Source organism: Gambusia affinis, linkage group LG16 (assembly GCF_019740435.1).
Source record: "Gambusia affinis linkage group LG16, SWU_Gaff_1.0, whole genome shotgun sequence".
NCBI classification, from domain to species: domain Eukaryota; kingdom Metazoa; phylum Chordata; class Actinopteri; order Cyprinodontiformes; family Poeciliidae; genus Gambusia; species Gambusia affinis.
In genome coordinates, this window is record NC_057883.1 from 18561420 (window position 1) to 18582181 (window position 20762).

A 20762-nucleotide genomic window follows, 5' to 3' on the forward strand; every position below is an offset into this window, starting at 1 on the left:
AGCATTTTACACATCAAGTTTAATGTGCTGACAGAGATTTATAATTGGATTAGGTCTGAACTTTGACTAGACCATCATTGTGCTACAATATAAACATTCCATTGTTTCTCTAGCTGAATGTTTGGGAAGACCTCCTGCTGGAAAGGGAACATCCACCTCAGCCTCAAGTCTTATGTAGTGTCGGTTTTCTTATTCCTCTATTATTCCTAAAGAAATATATCACCACAGCCTGACACTGCCACCACCCGTTCTTACCACCACATCTCAAAATGCCACACCTAGTATTTTGCATGTAAAAAGTTAAAGTTTAATCTAATCGAACAATAGCAGCTTCTTGCACATGTTCGCTGCCCTGCACTGATTGTGATGAACTCTAATCTTTTCTTGTAACTTTCTTCTTGGCTCTCTTCCCTAAATGGAGAGATTTATTAACTGATTCTCAAATCGAAGCTGTTGATCTTTGCAGCTCCTTTAAACTCACACCTAAGGGCAATTTACAGTGATGTACTAACAGGCATGGTATTGGATTGTGGAGAGAAGCCAAAATCTATCCATCTTTGGCAGAAAATCACATGCATTATTAGGTCATTTCCATTAAATCAGTGTGCAAAGTTCTTCAAACAACATTATCGTCAAAATTTGCTATTGTGACAGGCCTAAAATCAACAGTTCAAATTAAAAAATGCCTCTAAAATAAAATCAACATTTCAAAATAAAAATGGCTGGGAAAAAAAATCAATACATCAAAATAAAAATATTGCTGGAGAATACACCTTTAAGCATGTTGATTTTGAAAAACATAGCTGCATTTCGTCAAATCTTTATTGTAGTGAGATCATGTAAGTTTTTCTTATGTTGACGAAGATGCAAAATTAGCTCAGTTGGTCGGAGCATGGTACTCATAAAGCCAAGGTCATAGGTTCAATCCCCACACTGGCCAATTGAAACATAAAGTCTTTCAGTTCATCAACTCTTCAAAGTAGCAGGAGGCTTCAAATTAAACCATAATTCATGTTCATTTTGAAAAACTTTAGAATTTCACTGCTTTTGTCAAGATCATGTCAGTTTTTCTTACATTAATGATAACTCAACATTTTGCGTGGCTGGTTAGCTCAGCTGGTCAGAGTAGGGTACTTATAATGCCAAGGTCATGGGTTCAATCCCCACACTAGCCAACTGAAATATTAAGTTTTCAGGAAATCAACACTTTAAAATAACAGGAGGCTGTATATTAAACCATTATGCACATTGATTTTGAAAAACAATAGAATATGAGCTCTTTACTCAAATCTTCATTGAGGTAAGATCATATAAGTTCTCTTAAATCCATGGAAACTCGACATTATGAGTTACCATGTATTTAAGAAAACCCTGTCCAGCTGGGTTTAGCTCAGCTGGATGAGGTGTGGTGCCATTAATGCTGAAGTAAGTGGTTCAATCCCCTTACTGGTCAATGGAAATATAAAGTGTTTCACACAAACAATACTTCAAAATTAAAAATGGTTGGAAAATAAAATCCTTTAAATAAAGGTATAGATGAAATAACTGCAGAGAGTGACACCAAATCCTAGAAAACTACATCTGAATTTGCATATTTCAATTTTTTGGAGAAAATGTTTAAGGAGTTTTGGCTTGCAGTCCACAACTCTGTTTGCAGGCTGCTATTGTTCCTAAAACACAAAGTGAAAAAATGTGCTTGTGGAAAAATTTTGATAAGCTAAGCATTTTCAGTGATGGTGAATGAAAATCTTGCAGAGTCAATGAGTGGATTAGTCTGTGCTATTCTCCACAGAGACAGTTCAGCCTACTTCCTTATCTCACCGAGATTCACAAAATGTGTCTAGACTTCTCAATTAGCAGAAGAAAAACTAGATTCTGGTTGGAGCTTATCTTTCGTTGTTTTGTTTTATCTCTATCTTTTACTCTTGCCAGCTGTCAGTGTGGATTTTTTTTATAAACACACAACAGTTTTCCATTAATACATCATCCCTGACTGAAAGCTCTGGCCTGATGTTTTGTGTTTCTATTATTAGAAATAATTGTGCTCTCTGACAAGTTATTGGCATGGTAATGACATCTTTTATGATAAATTAGTACCCCCGCTCTGTGGTGTACCTACACTATAATGTTTTACCAGACTGACTCTGCTGCTGCATTGTTCTGAGACACAATGTGTGTCACTCCATGCGACACCGCTCTGCAGACTGGATGTGGATGAGGCAGGAATGCTCAGCCCAGCTCAGAATTTTAGCATATAAGGAGCTAGAATGAGTATTCCTATAACCCCTACACATTTATGATGTTAACCAATTTGCCCGTCGCTCACATATCTTTACTGGCGCAGGAAGGTGAAAATTGAGACATCAGGCAAATAAAAAAAGTGCCACGCTCAACAATAAGCACTTACTGCGCCTCATTATGTGCTTCTCTCCCCACACACTGAACCTACTGAGCCACCATGATTCTGTGGAGAGAGATGGTGGGAGAGAGACTGAAACTCAGACACTCTCAGCAACAGAAAAATATGAATATTTATCCTTTATAGTGGCAGCGTTCCAGGATAATCACCATACTGTCTATTGGAGGGAGAAGTGGACAGAATTTATAATGAAGGATACTCAGCACATCATTTTGTCCCCACCTCCCCAGCAATCTGGTCAGATCCAGGAGTATATATTTATTTATTACAACAGGAACATAAAGTCAGGTTCATATTAGGCTTGAGCCAGTGTGAAATTCTCTGTGTCAGCTTGAGCAGTTTCATGCTGTTTGCACTCAAATTTCAAACAAAAATTGCTGCATGCAGTGGAACAATTATAATGGAAACTGGATTATTTTTCAATCACCAAAAAGCAAAATATATGTATATCACTAAAATGAATGTTCTGTATATTGGATATTTTGGGAAAAATGGAAGGAATCACAAACGATCATGGATCATAAAAGCACATTATAGGAGAATGATTGAGGTTAGCTTGTTTCAACTCACTTTAGTGATTCTCATCTTTATATTTCCTCATTCCCTCTGGATAGACAACTCAGAGGGGGTCATTGTGATAAAAACTGAGATTATTAGTTTTACGCTCTTTAAAGTTTCGCTTTAAAAGGATGAAAGGATTAATTTACCATCTTTAATTTTTTAAGGAACTTATTGACAAATTCCCACAGGTTCTTGTATGTTTTGATTTTAACATTTTATGTCTTTTAACATTAGCATGCGATTGGCCAGATACTTAGAACCACTTCCATATTTGCAGAGTTTCTAATCAATAAAATATGGTTGTCTGATGACAATTTGTGGCTTTATTTGCAATTTAATTCAGAATCTTAGTGGTTTTTACTTTTGAAAATTCTGTTTTTACATTGATGCTGTAAACAGGCCCAAACCAAGTGCATAATAATCAACCCGTTCCGCATGTTCTCAAAATGTGTTGCTTGTAATTTAAAAACACAATTTAAATGTTGATGTAAATGTGATGTGATGTATTTCTTTTACATTTATTGGTCCAGAGGATGCATGTGCTGTACGTAATTACTTCAGTTTAAGCATGAGTAACTCCCTTTTTTCCTTTGATAATTAACTACTGAAAACACACGCTCCGAGTGTTCACTGCAGCCACATTTTAACCACGAATGGAGATTAATCGCCATAAGCCCTTGGCAGCAGTTTGTTTTTGTTTTCCCCTCTAAGTAAACTGCAGGGAACTGGGAGCGCGGCAATTCCCAGTCAAAATGTTTTCCTGCTAAGCAAACTGCCGTGGAAAAGCAGGCAGTTGTCAGCGCTTCTTACAGTATGAAAATGATTTTGACTAACAAGAATGGCTGTGCTGCTGGAACTGTTGTACGAGAATCGTGTGTAATAGAGTGGGCACTTAGACAAAAAACAAGCAAGCAAGCTCAAGCAGATGGTATGGGAATACTAATTTGAATATGAAGTGTGGAACAGAATTGATAATGGCTTATTTAACTGAAACATTGCATTTTTAAATGTACATTTAAAAAAGGGGGGACATGAATATTGGCCTGTTACAGACTTACTATGAAATTAGTTCACAGATTAACATGTTTTTTTTGGGGGGAAAAAAGAGATTTTTGGACAATTTCAGTTAGAAATCCAGCAATTCTCACAACGATGGCTGGTTCCTCTGTGCAAGCATTGTTTAATCTCTCCAATCAGACGCATATTGAACTAAACTAATGATCAGTCACCACCAGATGTCTAATTGAGACATCCTTTCTTGCATCTGTCTCCCTTCCTACCAGTGGTGAATCTGTCTTAGCCCTCCAACACTCTGACCCCAGTCAAAGCTGATGAAAGCTTGATGGATTTTGGGCTGAGACACCCAGAGCTTGAGCCAGCTGAGGCCTCCTTGCCTTTCCAGAAAGAAAGAGAGAGAGAGAGAAGCAGAGAAATATATTGAAAAGGTGGGGGACAGGAAGAATGAAGTCTGTCCAAACAGTCTGAAAAGGCTTGTTTTCTTTAAGTGCACAAGAGAACAGGAAAAGGTAATTAAATGGCCAAGTGGTGAGAGGCTACAGTGATGGATGGGTGTGAGAGACGGCTTCACAAACATACACACATATATATAAACAAACATATTTTTTGCATTTTCTCTCTTTCCTCCCAGAAATATTCACTCTCTTTATTATTGTGACACAATCTTAATTTATTTTATTTGGATTTTATGTGCACAACTGTAATATGGAAGGAAAACAATGCAGGGTTTTCATATTTACTTACTATATTTTCATAATCCAATGTGCATTTTTGTTCTTCTCCCTTTACTTTTATATACAAAGTAAAATACAGGGAATCCAAGTTTCTTCAAATGTCACACTGTTGTGTAATTTTCAAAAGACATAAATCACATATAAATTTCTTCACAAGCAAAGTTGGAGACACAGAATCCATGTGGAAGAAGATATTTTGGTCAGATGACCATGAAAACATTTGGTGGAAAACATCTAAAAGTGCAGCATTAATTTGTATTTAGGGGCTTTTTATTCCCATCCCCCTAAATCAAATACAAAGCAGCTAACTGCTTACAAAGCCACCTATTTAGTGCATGCAAAAAAACAGGTGTGGTGGAAAACCTATGGTAGTGGCAGCATCATGATGTTGGGGTTGCTTTTCTCCAGAAACTTTATTTTTATCAGTTTTGAATGCAATTTGACTCTATTTTGTGTTTCTCTTTCACACAAATCAAAACAAAATGCATTGCAGATGTGAAAAGGTTGAAGGGAACCCAATGGACCACAAGTTCAAATAGCGTATAGTGGCCACTGAAAGGAGGAGCAGTAACTGTTAAATGGGTCGACCATATGGAAAGATGACACATCTGCACTTTGAGTCAGTGGTGAGTTCGGTACAGTTTAGCAAAAACCTATGAGTGATCACATGTGAAGTTGAAGGTCAACAAAACTCACAGCCTTTTCAGATTTGACGGACAGTGATGTCTCTGGTAATGCACGTCGTGGGGAACTGCAGACTGCAATGTAGGTTACTCTGAGATGTATCACTGTGCATGAAATTTCCAAAAATAGAGCATGTCAGCCAGGACCTAACTCAGAGAGGACAAGAAGGTCACAGCTTTTCTTTTCTGTTAAATCTTTGTGTGCTTCATCAAGTGGCTGGTTTGCTCCCCCCTGTTTCACAGTGTGATGTTATGGGCAGGTGATGCTATCATGTGTTAAAAGTGTCACAGAGGGTAAAGCCTATTTGCATTCTGTGAACAGTTCAGTGCCAGCTTAAAAGAAAGAAACAACGAGAAGACAGAGGGCTGTCATCAGTCCCTGAGCTCTTCTTGCATCTTCAGATGCGATGATTTAGATGCTCATTAAAGGAAGACTGATTCTCAGATCCTGACAAGGTAAATAGGTTGGAGAGGGGATTATGATCTGGTGCTTTGTTCTGAAGATAGTTTGAAATAGTCATTTTTAAAAGGAAAATTGCTTATTTGAAAACCTTACTTTAAAGTAGTTGTAACTTCCACCCTTATACTGCAAAAACAAAAAATCTTAAGTTTTTTTCCCCTCTATGTTTTAGTACAAATACCTTAGAAAACTTAAGACAAATTAGCTTTCGGGTAACTTTTCAGGAAGAAATAGAAACCTGTTTTAAGTAAATAATTCCTTATTTTTGATGGAAAATATGCTAGTTCCAGTGGCAAATTATTTCACTAACAATAAGACATTTTTCTCGTATTATCAGTGAAATAATTTGCCAATGGATCTAATACATTTTCATGAATATTAAGACGTTACTGGCTTAAAACAAGGTCCTACATCTTGCTGAAAAGTTACTTGTAAGTTAGTTTTGTCCAAGTGTTCTAAGATATTTGCACTAGAAACTAGACCAAAACTACTTGATAAGATTTTGTGTTTTTGTGGTGTCAGTTACTGGACTTCTACAGTAAAATCCTCAGGATGAATCAAGCAGGTGGCATTCCTGCTCACATCCACTGCAGATGATTGAATTTGTCGCTGCGGTTGTCTGCTTGTTTTCTCCGAGGCTGTCGTCAGGTAGGTAATGACAGTCATCCTGTGTTTCCTGAGACGCTTTGTTTGGGGAAAGTCTTATTACAGGTTTGTTTAATGTTGTCAAGTCAGCAGACCATGGGCAAACATCTGTTTGATGTGATTTGTTGTACCGTCCCTTTTTGTGTTCCACCAAAGGCGTTCCCACAGTTAAATAGCATGCTAGTGTGACATCCTGAGTCATTGTCTGTTTCTGCCTCTGAGCAGGCAGTGGTTAAATTTAATGGTCTGCATCCCCAATCTGCTGTGGCTCTAAAAGCTTTACCTGATTTCTAATCAGAGCCACAGGCGAACTCGGGGAATCTGAGCAGAGTTGGTGGGTTTCCGGAGCTGAGATGGAACAGGCGTCTGAGAGGGATTACACCTCTGGATGTGTTGCTTTTATCTTGGGAACGTAATCTGCCTTAATGCTCTGTGTTCACCCGGGGCAAGGCCAGCAGCTGTGCTCGTTTTTCTCCAACTTGGCTGTCAGAGTGAGCCCAGCTAACCTGTGGGAAAAAGAGTCAGCCTCATGCTCCCGTGATCACCCTGGAACCCGAACGGGGGGCTCCTGCGGTTTATTGGGGGACCAATCTATCGAGGGTCTGTGCGTTTTAGGTCAACGTGTCTCAGGTCGAGTAACCAGATGATTTTCTTACATTCAGGGACAGTTAGAAGCTGAAAAGGTTCGCCAGTTTCTGTGTGGTCTTGATTTTACAAGAAATGCAGTCGGTAGGAAGTACTTAAGAACTGTGATGTGTAAACAGGACTGGCACTGGTGTGAGAATAAGATATAAAGCAGTGTGGTGTTGTACTTACTACTTTTCAGGAATGTTTCCGTACCGGTAGAACAATACATGGGACGTTAAGGAAGGGGGTGAGGAGTGATTGAGCAGTTAGATCTAAATCAGGAGCTAAAAAGGGTTATTTTTCAGTTTAATGGGAGAGACAGAGAATGAACCATACAGTTGTGAATTCCTTAATGTCAACTCATATAATTGATAATGTATTCTGTCCCTTTAAGCTTTTTTACATTTTGTAAATTTATTGGGATTTCCCTCTCACCCAGTGATTACTGGAATGGCCAAGTAAAAGTCTAGACTTGAAAATATCCACACCCACTGAACCTACGAGCCTTTGCTCCGGAATGAGCAAAAATTTCCACCTCTAGATGTGTAAAGCTCATTTAGAAATACCTCAAAAGACTTGGACCTAAAACTGCCTGAAAAATGTGGTTCCACAAATTATTGACTCATGGAGATTGAATATAAATACATGCAACACTTTTCAGGCATAATTCACCATTTTCTGTTGCTCTAACACAAAATTACAATAAGTACCTTGAAGTCTGTGGTTATAATGTGATGAAATGTGACAAAGTTGAATACTTTAGCAGGACACTATGAATCAGAAACCTGTCAACGAAATAAACTCAGACTCTTTTAGGTGACGTTTTTACGAACATCTCAATCTTTTTCTAAAATTTCTTCCTACCCTGTCTGCAGATTGAAACAATTTCACTTCATTTTCTTTCTTCCATTCTTGGAGAGGGTCACAGTGAGCTTTCATGCTCGGAAAATATCTGTCGGGCTCAACTGGAATAGAAAATATGGTGTCCCGGAGTATTTTACTTTCAATCGAGCGTGCCTAAAAGTGTATCGGCAAGCGAGGGGCCTCATGCATTTCAAATCACTGTGACCTTCCCTTGATTTAGGTCAGCTGGTTGGATCTGGCCCGGTGCTTCACATCAGTGCTACATCAGACACTGAATGTAGAAACAGTTAGATGGCAGGTCTTTGCTTTGCCTTGTCAGAGAAAGGGTGCAGCGTTAAGACGAGGTAAATGAGGTGTGATTTCAGTTCTGTTTGCACACTAAGGACACACGGGAGAGAAATCCCGTCCATCTTTCTCCCGGTGCTCTCTTCCATAAGTGGTTGCGGCTGAACTTGTTTCCATCAGCCTCTGGGCATGACCTGCCCGTGATGACACTCTCCATCAACTCATGGAGACAGTTGGCTCGTTTCTCTTTCTGCTGCCGCCGCCCTGGTTTTCATCACAGTTAGTGTGAGGGACGAAGACAAACTCCAGTCTCCAAGGACCGTGAAGGGTTCACTCCACCGGCTGGGCTTTCTCTCTCCATGGCGCTCAGTGCAGCTCGTTTCCATAATAAGGCCACAGTATCTGACTAGATTTGTCCCCAGAGTTTAATAAAGATCACCACTGACAAGCAGTAAACCAACACAACCATCCACACTCCTCCAGGCAAGGTCCACAACCCCTGCTTGCCTCCTCCCACCTTTCCCTGAACCTCTTATGCAGCAGTCTAGCACTCTCCACTGTTAGAAACCGCAAGTTGGAAACCACAGCCAGCTCTTGTATTAACAATGGCCGCAAAGAGCTGCAGAGGTTCTACGCCTTGCACGGGGAATGTTTTGAGCATTCAGACTGTGCCGAAGCCTTGCATTACATACTTCTCTGAAGCGATGCTACCCTTCACACCCACTTGCACCTGTCAGTAATATATCAAACGGATAATAAAAGAAACAGTATGGCTTTGGGGCTTGCGCACTCATGCATCATATGCTCCATGCTTCTACTTTACACCTATGGATAAGCTCTCAGGCGTTTAGCTGGAGCAGGATAAAAACAGCATATGAGAAAAGTGTTGGAGCTGCTGCCTATAGTTGAAGTATTTTATAACCAGGCAAAAATAAATTGAGTAAACCCAACATTTCTGTTTTTAAAGGTTATTACATTGACATTAAAAGGATATCCAAACCAATTTGACCCCATGCAAGAAAAGCATTAATCTCCTATTAGACCATAAACACTTTGCCTGACCACGTGTTTAGAATAGTTTACTTTCAAAAGCCACACCCTGGCCTGATTTCTAGCAGGCCTTTAAAGTCAAGAAAGCATTTAAATAGAACCTGTCTGACAACCTGGAATAGGCAATACATCATGTGCAGAGCTAAAGAAAGTCAAGAGCAGCTGAGAAACAATCGGAAATGGTTCACAAAGTCATTTCTCTGGCTTTGGGTCTTTGCGACAATAAGAATCATTATCGACAATGGGGGAAAATAGAGAACAAAATTATTTCAAAAGCACAAAAAGACCATTTCTACATTTGCCAAAGAAATTCTTGATGATCAACAAAACAATGTTCAGTGGATTGACAAGATAAAACTGGAACAATTTGGAAGCTCAGCAACCCAGACGTCATATCTATGGTCAGGCATGGTAGCAGAAAAGTGATGGTCTGGTGACGTTTTGTTGCTTCCTGGTTTGAAAAACTTGTTAGAACTGCTGGAGTCATAAACTCAGCTCTCAGAAATTTCTGTTCAATTAAGGTAAAGTGCACTCGGTACATGACTGGGTATTAGGTTATTAGGGAACAAATACTTTTAGACATCGGTTCAGGTTGGTTTTATACCTTTTTTCGCTTAATAAATAAAATCAGGTTATCTTTGATATTAAAATTGGTCTGATCTGAAACATTTGACTGTGATAAACAAAAAGGTATTTTCAGAAGGGAGAAAAACTTTTTTTTTATACCACCATAGCTCCTGAAAATTTTCTATAACCAGACTTGGGTGAAATATGTGCCACTCTTGATGTCCTCTATCGCTTTTCTTCACCTCTTCTCCTCTGTGGCCTTCAGTTTAATCACATCATTCGCCTCAACATCATCATCATCATCCTCATAATCTGTGCCACCTATCCTGCCTTGCGGCCGTGACCCTTTCTTCACACCGCTGGGCATAAAGCTTATGGACAGCTTTACAGGAGAAGGCCCACTCTCTAACCTCCAGAAGCCAAACTGAATAACAGATGGACTCAGCTTTGTGTTTCGTTTTTACTGCGCCCCTAAATCAATGCCTAACAAAGCATGAAGAGGAAGACGGGCATTGATTTCATCTACCAGTCCCCCGAGTGGGTAAAGGAGTGGTCGGAGGGTAAAGGGTGAAGGGGTGGGGCTTATTTATTACGACTTTCCTTCAATTTCCTGCATACGGAAACGTGGACATGAAACGAGGCCAAACTGTAAAAATAGCTGCCAGCGGCATTTTGTAATGTTATCACATTGCAGAGTGCAATGTGATAACATTGCACTCTGCTTTGTAATAAACCGTTTCATCTTCTGTCAGTGGATCTGTCCTGTTTGTGTTTAGATATGCTGCCTGGGTGAAAATACAGTTCTGGTGAGCAGTTTATGTGCGCTCTGGATAGGTCATGGGATTTTGGGCTCCCAGCGATGCATTTGGACCATTCAAGCATCGACAAGCTTCTGGCATAAATTCAGCTGTAAATTTGACTTCTCTTCTTATCATACATGGCAGAGTTGTTGAAATTGTTTACGACTTTAAGCATAGTTAATAAGACCAAACAACTCAACCCTTTGTCTCCTCTAACAGCAAATCCTTTCCCAGAGTGATTTTGTTCTGTTTGTACTGACAGCTCTATGATAGACTTGAACCTTGGTTCTTCCTGGATGGAGAGTTACTTAGATATGGTTTGATGATCCAACTGGATAGTGATTCCAAACATACAGCAAAGCTGAGCAGAGCAGTCTGGTTTCACAGCTATCCTATTAAAAAAATATGGGCTTTGTTTAAAAGCTTGGCAAGTGGCTGGGAACTAAATAATTCAAATGGTCAAAAATCTGGCCAGCATCGCTAGAAAAGCTTTCTGATGGCTGCCAAAAGTGTTACATTTTTGTTATTTATTACAGGTAATTTTCTCCAAATATTGGTTTGGTTTTATGTACATATTCATCTGTAGATTTATTTTCATATTGAGTGGGCTGAAGAAAACCCTCATTGAATTACAAGGTTAAGAGTGTCTTTAAAAGCCACATGTTAATTTAATATTCACAGCCATAATGTATTTACACTTCTGAACAATGCTGTTCAAATGAAATAATAAGTTCAAATTCAAATAAGTGAAATAAGTCGGATTCAGGGCCGACTTATTTAGCTCCCACAACTGTTTCACATTTAACTGTAAGCTTCTTACATTTAAATCCCTCAACAAGACTATAAGGCTGAAGCATTAATGTCCGTCTGTGACTGTACTGCACTTGCTAATCCATAAGACAGTTGCTGAGCCGTTTACAGTGAGACTAAACGAGACATTTCTTTTTCATCCCGTCCATGTTTACATGCAAAATAGGCAGCTTGGTAAATAATTAACTTGAGCCACTTAGTTAACATTAGACTTGGGCTCACTATGACTTCACGCACGACTATCCTTTATGTAAACCTTATTGCGGCTATCCTGTAAAGCTCAATTAGGCAGCAGTTTGACAGCCAGTGAAAAGCATTGCTGATATGTGTCCATTATGTCTCATAAGGCTGGTGTTGGCGGGGCTGTCTGTGTATTGAGCTGCCTTCACCTGGAGCTGATTTAGAGTCCCTCGACCAGCCTCTGTGCTCTCTGTGCCTGTCGGGTTAGCTGTATTAAGTGGTACTGCATTAGAGCAGTAGATTGTTGTTTTTCCCCACTGTTTTTCTCCTCCTGATCACCACAGAGATTCTGCGGAGCAAAGGTCTCATAAACATTTATGTGCGGGCTGTGAGCTCCTGTCTTAGGCCATGACTCCACAGGGCAGCAGCCTGTAGTGCCACTTTATGCCTCTTAAGAGACCAAATGTGTCTGATGGTGTGTATGTAGACAAAAAGTTATATTTCATTCTTACTTATGTTTTGAATAATTTAATCACCGCTCTGTACATCTCCTGCTTACTTGTGGAGTTAGTTATTTTCAGCTTTTTTGTGGTTTATCATATGTTTTCATGTTGGGAGACTTATCATATGTAAATTATTTTTGCTTTGAGCGCTGTCACTTTGTTTTATCACTCACTCTAAGCAGAGATGGACAGCCTGGGGAGCCTCCTTAGAAACAAAGTGAAAGGACAAGGCCATCTCTGAAATTTGAAGTTTGCAGCATTACAAAGTATTTGAAGGAATATTTTTAATTTATTCATGCTGAATTAGCCTTCCCCAAAACTTTCAGAATTTCTTTTAAATCTTAAGCTTACATGATCCAATCATATGTTTGTGGCAGATTTCTGATCTCCAGGTTTTGTAAACCATTAACCTGCCAACACCAATTTTAGCTAATTTATATTTCTCGTTAAAAGTTATAATACAGAAAAACATACAGGATGCAACAACAAAATAAATTTTTCTCTAGTCTTACTTTCTGATATTCTGCATCTCTGAAATGCAACAGACATTATTCAAATAGATGAGCAGATGCAGACCTCCTCCATCTCCTGACTTAACTCGTATAATTTCTTTCCCTGCAGGACCCTGGATATGCAACTTTCCTCTTCGATCAGCTCCAAACACCTGGGAATCATGAACCTGACTGTTGCCAGGTGTGCTCCACGCCTCTTCACCAGCTGAGGAAGGAGGCCTTGCAGGCACTCCACTCTCCTGTTCTCGCCTTCGGCTCAGACATGGCAGCGTTGCCCACACCGACCACTCAGCAACAGCCTTCCAGAATCACTGGTTCGTCCGCAAGTGTCCATGCCAAGCAGTTAGTGAAAGGCCAGCCTACGAACCGCTCTATCCTGCCTTTGGGGGAGCGGCATAAAGTTCCAGGCTGGGCCCAGAGCCCTTCTGCCTCTTCGGGGTCCAAGACCAGTGTGCAGGTGACGGTGGCAGGAGGGCAGCTTACTGGATCTCTGAGCACCGTCACCATCCAGGCACAGCAGTACCTCGATGGGATGTGGAGCATCTCTAGAGTCAATAACTTTCTGGCTCAGCCTAAGCAGGTATGTCTGTATAATATGGAAATTGCACAATCTATTTGCACAATTTGTTTACAGATCCTGATGTCTGATAAAAACATCTCTGCACTGCTCAAAACACCCCTTTTTATTATTTGCATACATTTTTACACTTCTTAAAATTCTAGTTTTCAAACCGACTGCAAATCAGTGTTACTTTACTGATGGCAAAAGCATAATGAATTTGAAGTGGAAAAAGCTGATTTAATATCTTGAAATAGTGTGTATGTACTTTGTCGTTTTGAACATTTGGACCCAAACAAAATTGATCAATTTATGTAATAATATTGTGAAGTGGAAGGCACGTGATAAGTGGTTTCAATCGTTTTCTGTAATTAATTCCTTTTCCCTATAAATGAACAACATCCTTAGCATGATGCAGCCAACACCGTGATTCTTTGTGTGGATGTACCAGTAGTGTTTTGCAGCTTGATGCACTAAATGTATTTACTGGCATTAGAATAAAGGGGGCTGAACTCATTTACATCACACTTTCAAATTTTCATTTGTGGGAAAAAGTCATAACCATGTATCATTATGCTTCCACTTCAGTATCCATTATTTTGCACTGATATTCCACAGCAAATTCCAATAAAGTACAGTGAATTTCATGTTTGCCACCTGACAAAATGAAAAAAGAAAAAAAAAAAAACGTTCAAGAAGTGTACTTTTGAACATTAAACTAGTTTTCCAAGGTAGTTTAGCGTAAACATCTAATATTTGAACAATATCACATGCAAAAAAAGCTAAGTGATGTACATATTCTGTAATGTAAACCAAAAAATGCCACAATTACTATTTTCACTTACAGATTATAAACATCACCCTGCAGCTCTCATCACATCAACCATCACAAATGTTCAATTTCCTTTAGAGGAGATGAAGCCTTGAACAGAGCTGTTGACTCAAAGCTCTGCAGGAGTGCTGACCTCTTATTGCCTGGTGTTCTGACTGATCTAAGGTCAGAGGTCATCCCGGCAGTATTCTGCTGACCTCATCCTCAAGGGTGTATTTAAATAACCTGGGCCATAACTCTTTATGTGTCCTTTGGTTTATTAGATGTGTGACTGGCGTGGATAGTTTTTTTTTTTTTTTTTTGACCTGCTGTCATGATTAAAAGCTGAATCTTTTAAATGATTTAAACTGTTTCATTAGAGGATGTGATCTCCAGCATCTCAGAGCTTATCTCTGCCTACTGATAAGAAGGCGCTTTGCTTTACTGCAGAGTTACTTCCTGCAAAGACGGTGACATCTGTTGTCAGACCTAACTGAGAAACAAATGTGACATTCTGCAGCTGCCAGGCTCTACTCAGATTAAACAACATATGTTAATGATATCTCACGCTGTAGCACCTAAGAAATTAGCAAACAGTGACTTGCAAATGTGAGCGTTTGTCACAATAAACAGTGAATGTTATCTGAATTTTTGTACTAGATAGACTAACACAAAGTAGAGCACAATGAAACAGAAGAAAAAGCACTTTTTTCTTTCTTTGTTTTACAAATGTAAAGCCTGAAGTATTGCATGCTTTTGTTTTCAAACATTTTTACTTTCACACCCTTAAAAAATGACAATATAAGCAATTGCCTTCAGAGGTCAGCTAGTTATTGCAGCCTGGCTGTGTTTAATTTAATCTTAGTTTAAATATAGCTGTTCTGTGAAGGCCTCAGAGGTTTCTTAGAGAACATTATTTAACAAACAACATCATAAAGACCAAGAAAGAGCAGACAGGTCAGGGATACAGTTGTAGAGAGAATTTACTAGCAGAGTTGAGTTACAAAATAAAGTCCAAGGAAGGTTTGAACATTTCACCCAGTACTGTTTATTTCTTTATACACAAAAAGAAGAAGAATGGCAACATGCTGGGCAAAGGGAGCATTAATCAGAGAAACAACTCAGAGGCCCATGAAAGAAATCAACAACTCAGGCAGGATAATTTGTTAGCAGAGCAAACATTAGTTGTGCACCCAAGAACTCTGACCTTTGTTGGAAAGTGACAAGACAAAAGACGTTATTCAAGGAAACCCATGGGTAGTCCTGTAGCAGTTTGCCAAAAGCAGCATTTTTAAAGAAGCAGCTAGAAGTAACTCTGCCTATTACTCTGAACACAACATACCCACTGTGAAGCATGGTGGTGGCAGAATCATGCTGTGGTGATATTTTTCTTCAGCATAGAGATATAATCTGGTCAGAGCTGATGGGAATTTAAACAGAGCTAAATACAGAACTTTATGGGAAGAAAACCTTTAACAGGCTGCAAAAAACTGAAGTCTGGAGTGGAAGTTCATCTACAACCAGCATCTTCTTGTTTTTCTACTTTTCCCTTTAGGGATCGCCAGCAAATCATCTGTCTCTGTTTAGTCTTATCTTCTGCATCCTCAACTCTCACTCTGACTAACTTAACATTCTCTTACATATATGCAGAACATCAATCCTAAATGTACAGCTTGAGCTATACTGGAAAGATTTAGATCAGGGGTCTCAAACTCCAGTCCTCCAGGGCCGCAGTCCTGCAACTTTTAGATGTGCCTGTGCTGTACCACACCTGAATAGAATAATTAAGGCTCTGGAGAACTGGTCTACACAAGGTGGAGGTAATTAAGCCATTTCATTCCAGTGTTTTGTACCTGTGGCACATCTAAAAACTGCAGGACTGCGGCCCTCGAGGACTGGAGTTTGAGACCCCTGATTTTGATTAAAGCATAGAATGGCCCAATCAAATTTCCAGAATTAAATCCTTTTTTTTTTTAATTTGTGACTTGAAAAAAAAAGATATTCAGATATGCTTTTTATTCAATCTGAGTGAGCTGGATGTATTTACACACCTCAAACACCTTGCAGCTCTAAATACAGGTAAAGTGTGTAGAGGGTACAAAAATGTGTTGACTCAATGTCCAGATATTTATTTGTTAAAAGAAAAAAAAAAAGAATCAGAAAGCCATGTTTAATTTTCTTTCCACCACCATTCTGTTACATAAGATACTAAATACATAAAAGGAAGTTTGTGATTGTACAGTGACAAAAAATACAAAGAATTTCAGTGGGTGTGAATACTTTTGTGAGGCACTATAACTTGTAAATCTTCCTGGCTCAGTTTTTTTATTATAAATAAATGAAGTTTCTGGGTATTCGTTTCTTCCTCGTGCTTGAAAAGCCGAAGACAGATTTTCTTTTCCCACCAGTAATGTCAACAAGTGCCTGTAGAGATGGTTTATGGGAGACCATCAAAAGCTTTTAGCTGCTCGTATGCAGCTTGGCTTAAACCAAATGCCCTGGCAAAGACAGGAGAGACTGACTCGTGTTCTCCATCTTTGTGTCTAAAAGCAATTAGCGGCTCTCGAAGCCTGGGTGAGTTGTTCAAAGCCCGCAGCCGAAGCTGAGGCCGTCCTCGCTCTGGGAGAAATGTCCCCTCAGGACATCAAGCTACAAACGCAGCGGTTTCTTTCATTAAAACCAGATCCTTCAGAATGACAAAAGCCCACACACTCTCTTGAGAACTGGAAGTTACACAGTGCTGAAAGGCACAAGATTCCCACTCGTGTTCCCCAGTAGAGAGAGTTTACTGCGCTGTTCTGGCAGGAGGGGCAAACATATACTGTGTGTGTTTTATGCAGATATTCTTCAGGGAATGTCAAACGCGGTTTCTGGAGTTCATTACACAGCACCCAGAATCTCTCATGTGGGTTTTGTTTAGCATGTTTGTTGCATTTATTAGAATGAAACAGAAGGGGATCTTTAATAATAGGTGATTTAGTCATTAGACTTAAAGAATTTCCTTTCTTAAATCTCAACTGTAGTTTTTCTGTCTGGAGTTTGGATATTCTCTCTCAGGCTGCACAAAATTCTCTTGGTGTTGCTTTTTCACCTTGGTGTTCTAAAGTTGATTTGCCCTCCAGGAGTTCATGTTCTTAGTCATCTGTCTTTTTGTGTTGACCCTTTGTAAAGTGACAGCCTGTCGTGAGTGAACTGCACGTCTCACCTTTCATTGTCTAAGATAAGCTTTAGCCCTCACAACCCTGAGAAGGACAGAGGAGGTATGCAGCTTACATGGAAGGACACAAAGATTACTCCCCTAACTACTGGTTTTGGTTAAAGTTTGTTCAGTTTCTTACCTGTGCATGTCAATGAGTGAGAACTCATCAGAAAATTAAGTTATTTTAGTAATTCAATTAAAAAAGTGAAGTTTTTTAGATATGATTAAAAATCTGCCATCATTTTTCTCAAATGATGAAGTTACGTTCCACAGATGAGTCATCGAATAGGTGCGGTCCATTGTATTTAAACTAATTACAAACAGTAATATATCATAGAATATATTTGTGTCACATACCTCAAAAACACATTGTAAAAGATTACATATATACTGTTTATTAATTATGTTATAGCCATGTTATGGCCTACATAATCACAGTGACAACTTGTGACAGACATTCACTGGCCCTTTTACCAAGGAGAGAAACTCAGAAAATGTCCTTTCAATGAAGTTGGCTGTTGTGAAAAAGCTATAACCAAATAATAGTGAAAAGCTGAGTTTAGAGAAAAAAGGATTTTGTCAAAAGAGAGACAAAATACTCGACCCAATAGTACTAGCAAGTTGAAAGGAGACATTAAATTAACTCATGTTTTTCTGAAACCTCTTTACTCGCACAGATTGATTCATGAATTAGTGCAATAATTAGTTTGGCATGAAGCCTGGACTTAGTGTTGAGTGAATGTACTGTACAGTACATGAACATACTTTTCAGCAGGCTGGTATCTTATTATTATCATTTTTTACTGATCTCATTTAAAATTCACATGTTATGTTACACTGAATGTAAGCTATAACCATCAAAGCTAACAGACATAAATGTTTGAAGTATATGATTGTGTTTGTAAAGGATCTAAATCATAGCTTTCACTGTTGGAAATAGTGAAATAAATAAATTTTCCAAGCTATTTCAATTTTCTGAGCTGTACATGTAGAACTAGGCGTGATTTTTTTTCATGTATTCTCAGGGTTATTTTTGAAAGTCAGAACAATTTGACATTTCAAAAAGTTATCTTGCTCTAGCTTCAGTATGACAAGAGCTTTTAGCGGTTCCTGTAATTTGACTGAATTACAATATGAGCAGAGCTGTTCAGACGGAATCAAATCAACATTTTTCATCCTTTGCTTTAAAATGTCCAAAACCACATGCAGACTAATCTACATGCACTCAACTTTTGAGGATTTCCGCTCTTCACCACAGTGGTTGGCTGCCTCCACAGCTAGCTCCACTGCCACCAATTTTCTAGCCAGCAGACAATCTTGGCTGCTGCTGCCTTACTGCAGCTGTGCTTGAATGGCAAAGAACCACAGATGGCAGTGGTGACAAGAGAAGGAAGGAAAAAGGCTGAAAATTCCAGTTTTCTTTCTTTATTGCTTGGGATGTGGTTGAATATTTTATTGGTATTTTCTGTCAAGATGGCCTGAATAGTGTTATTTCCTCATCCAGAAGGAAACCCGTATCATTTAGCAGTCAATTCTCAACTCAGCTGGACTTTGTTAGTTATGGAAGCCAACTGAGAACAACAGCAAGATCAACACAAGGCCTATTTCACCTCAGCTGTAATTGTCTGTTGACTGCAGGGGTCAAAGGTTGCAGAGGACTCCCGGTGGACTGAAGGGAAGATGGTCTGTTGATTGAATGCTGACCTGCAATGCTCACTTCTGGACATCAGAGCACCCAACCCTTATACATTTTTTTTCATTCCTTCACTTTTCCTATTATGTTTAAAATTTCATTTCTTTTTCTTTTCTCCTTTCTCTATTTTATCTGTTTTATCCCATTGAAAGAACCAAGGATAAAGGGTTGGGGGGGTGAGGGGGGAGGCCAGCTCATTAGTGACTTTTGGTGCAGACAGCCGAGCGCACATGGCTCCACTGACACAGCCTAATTACCTGACCGGGGGATAGATTCTTCTCCTCAGCCATAATCAGGGCCAGGACCCGTCCAAGGCTGCAGGGAGCGACTTGGGTGTGCAGCTTAAGTCTCCTGCATTTATACCAAAGGGACATTTCTGCTAGGCACTGGGCCCAAGCTCAAATGTGTCTGTGTGTGTGTTGAGTCTGCATTTTATCCATTTTGAGCCTACACCACAGCTCCACCTCCGCCCGGCTGTCTGTGTGTCGTCCTCAAATTTGCTGCCACTTGATTTAAAAACAGACCCTCCAATGACTCAATCAGCAGCAGATGTGATGAGCTGCACACCAGCTTCCTGTACGGCTGCGTGTGAAGTGCTCTAGTCTTTCATGCCAGAGTGTAATGGGTCCACTTCGCTGGTATGTGCTGAATTCCTAACTTGTCACCAACTCCAGCTTCGGTGTGAAGGCTCTCTGCTTCAGCAGCAGTTCAGGGATCTGCAACATATTTAGTGTTTCTGCATATTCCTACAGTTATTTATTTATAACGTCACACATTGAACCTTTATTCAACTTATTCTCTATCATTATGTCTCAAGGTGGCAAAACTAAAAAAAAAAAAAAAAAAAAAAATTAAATAAGGGTGCTATTCTGAACCTTACCATGCTCAAAATACCACTGTTTGACAACTGCTCAAGGATAACACAACACTACAAGCACCAAGAGTCAAGTTTCTCTTTTAGACATTAGAACATAAGTCTGCCATAAGCAGTTATGGCATTTAACTAGTGCAGCTGTCAGTCAGTAATGACTTTATAATAAGTGTTTTGGAGGAAGTTATTTTTGTTGCCAAGGAAGAATCCAGTCCAAATTGTGATGTGGTTAATCTGAGTATGTCTTTGGTTAATTCAAAGGTTGTTGCTGAGCACTTGGTGTTCAAGTGACAAAGTTACGAATACCTCCAGGAACAACAAAAAATCAATAATTGTAGTGTGTTGTTAGTACCATTGCTGAATAACATATGAGCTCTGGTGGGAATTAACTTCTTGTATTTATGTTGGCTGCAGCTGAGGAGTACAACTGGTTCTTGCTTCAGAGATGGACCAAAAACCTGACTGCTAAACACAAAATAGGTCTATTAACTGCTTGACTGTTGAAAAGCCATGTTTTTCTTTTCAAAATATGAAAACGCTATAACTGATCTTTTTAAAACTCTGACCTGTCAATAACAATCTTGCTCAGGGCTATTTATTCCAATAACTCACCAAAATACTAACATACTGAAGTACATGGGTGCGACATAGTTCACTTACTGCTACAAAAGTATGAATCAATGAAAGGTGGAATTGACCCAATTAAATACAGCAAAACAAGTTTGCATCTTTTTTCTGCTGCAGCTAACGTCTTGTCATATTTTTGCCAGCCCAAAATTGACTAAATGTTAAATTTCCACTTTAAAAAATATTTGTTAAACTTGTTTGATCGCCCTGAACTTATATCGTGTGCTGTGAATGTTTCTTGCTTCAGGATTTTTGAGTCATATACGTAGCTGCTGCGTACACGGC

The 20762-nt window shown here is 39.3% G+C and overlaps 1 protein-coding gene and 1 non-coding gene across 2 annotated transcripts in view; both read left to right on the plus strand.

Annotated features, from left to right (window-relative positions):
- kif26ab (kinesin family member 26Ab) overlaps positions 1-20762 on the plus strand; it is an 83062-nt gene that overhangs the window by 21329 nt on the left and 40971 nt on the right. The window contains 1 exon segment of the mRNA XM_044143267.1: positions 12827-13297. Within this exon segment, the coding sequence (XP_043999202.1) occupies positions 12827-13297 (471 nt within the window).
- Positions 1102-1175, plus strand: trnai-uau. The gene has a single exon. It is a non-coding gene; the product is annotated as a tRNA-Ile (tRNA).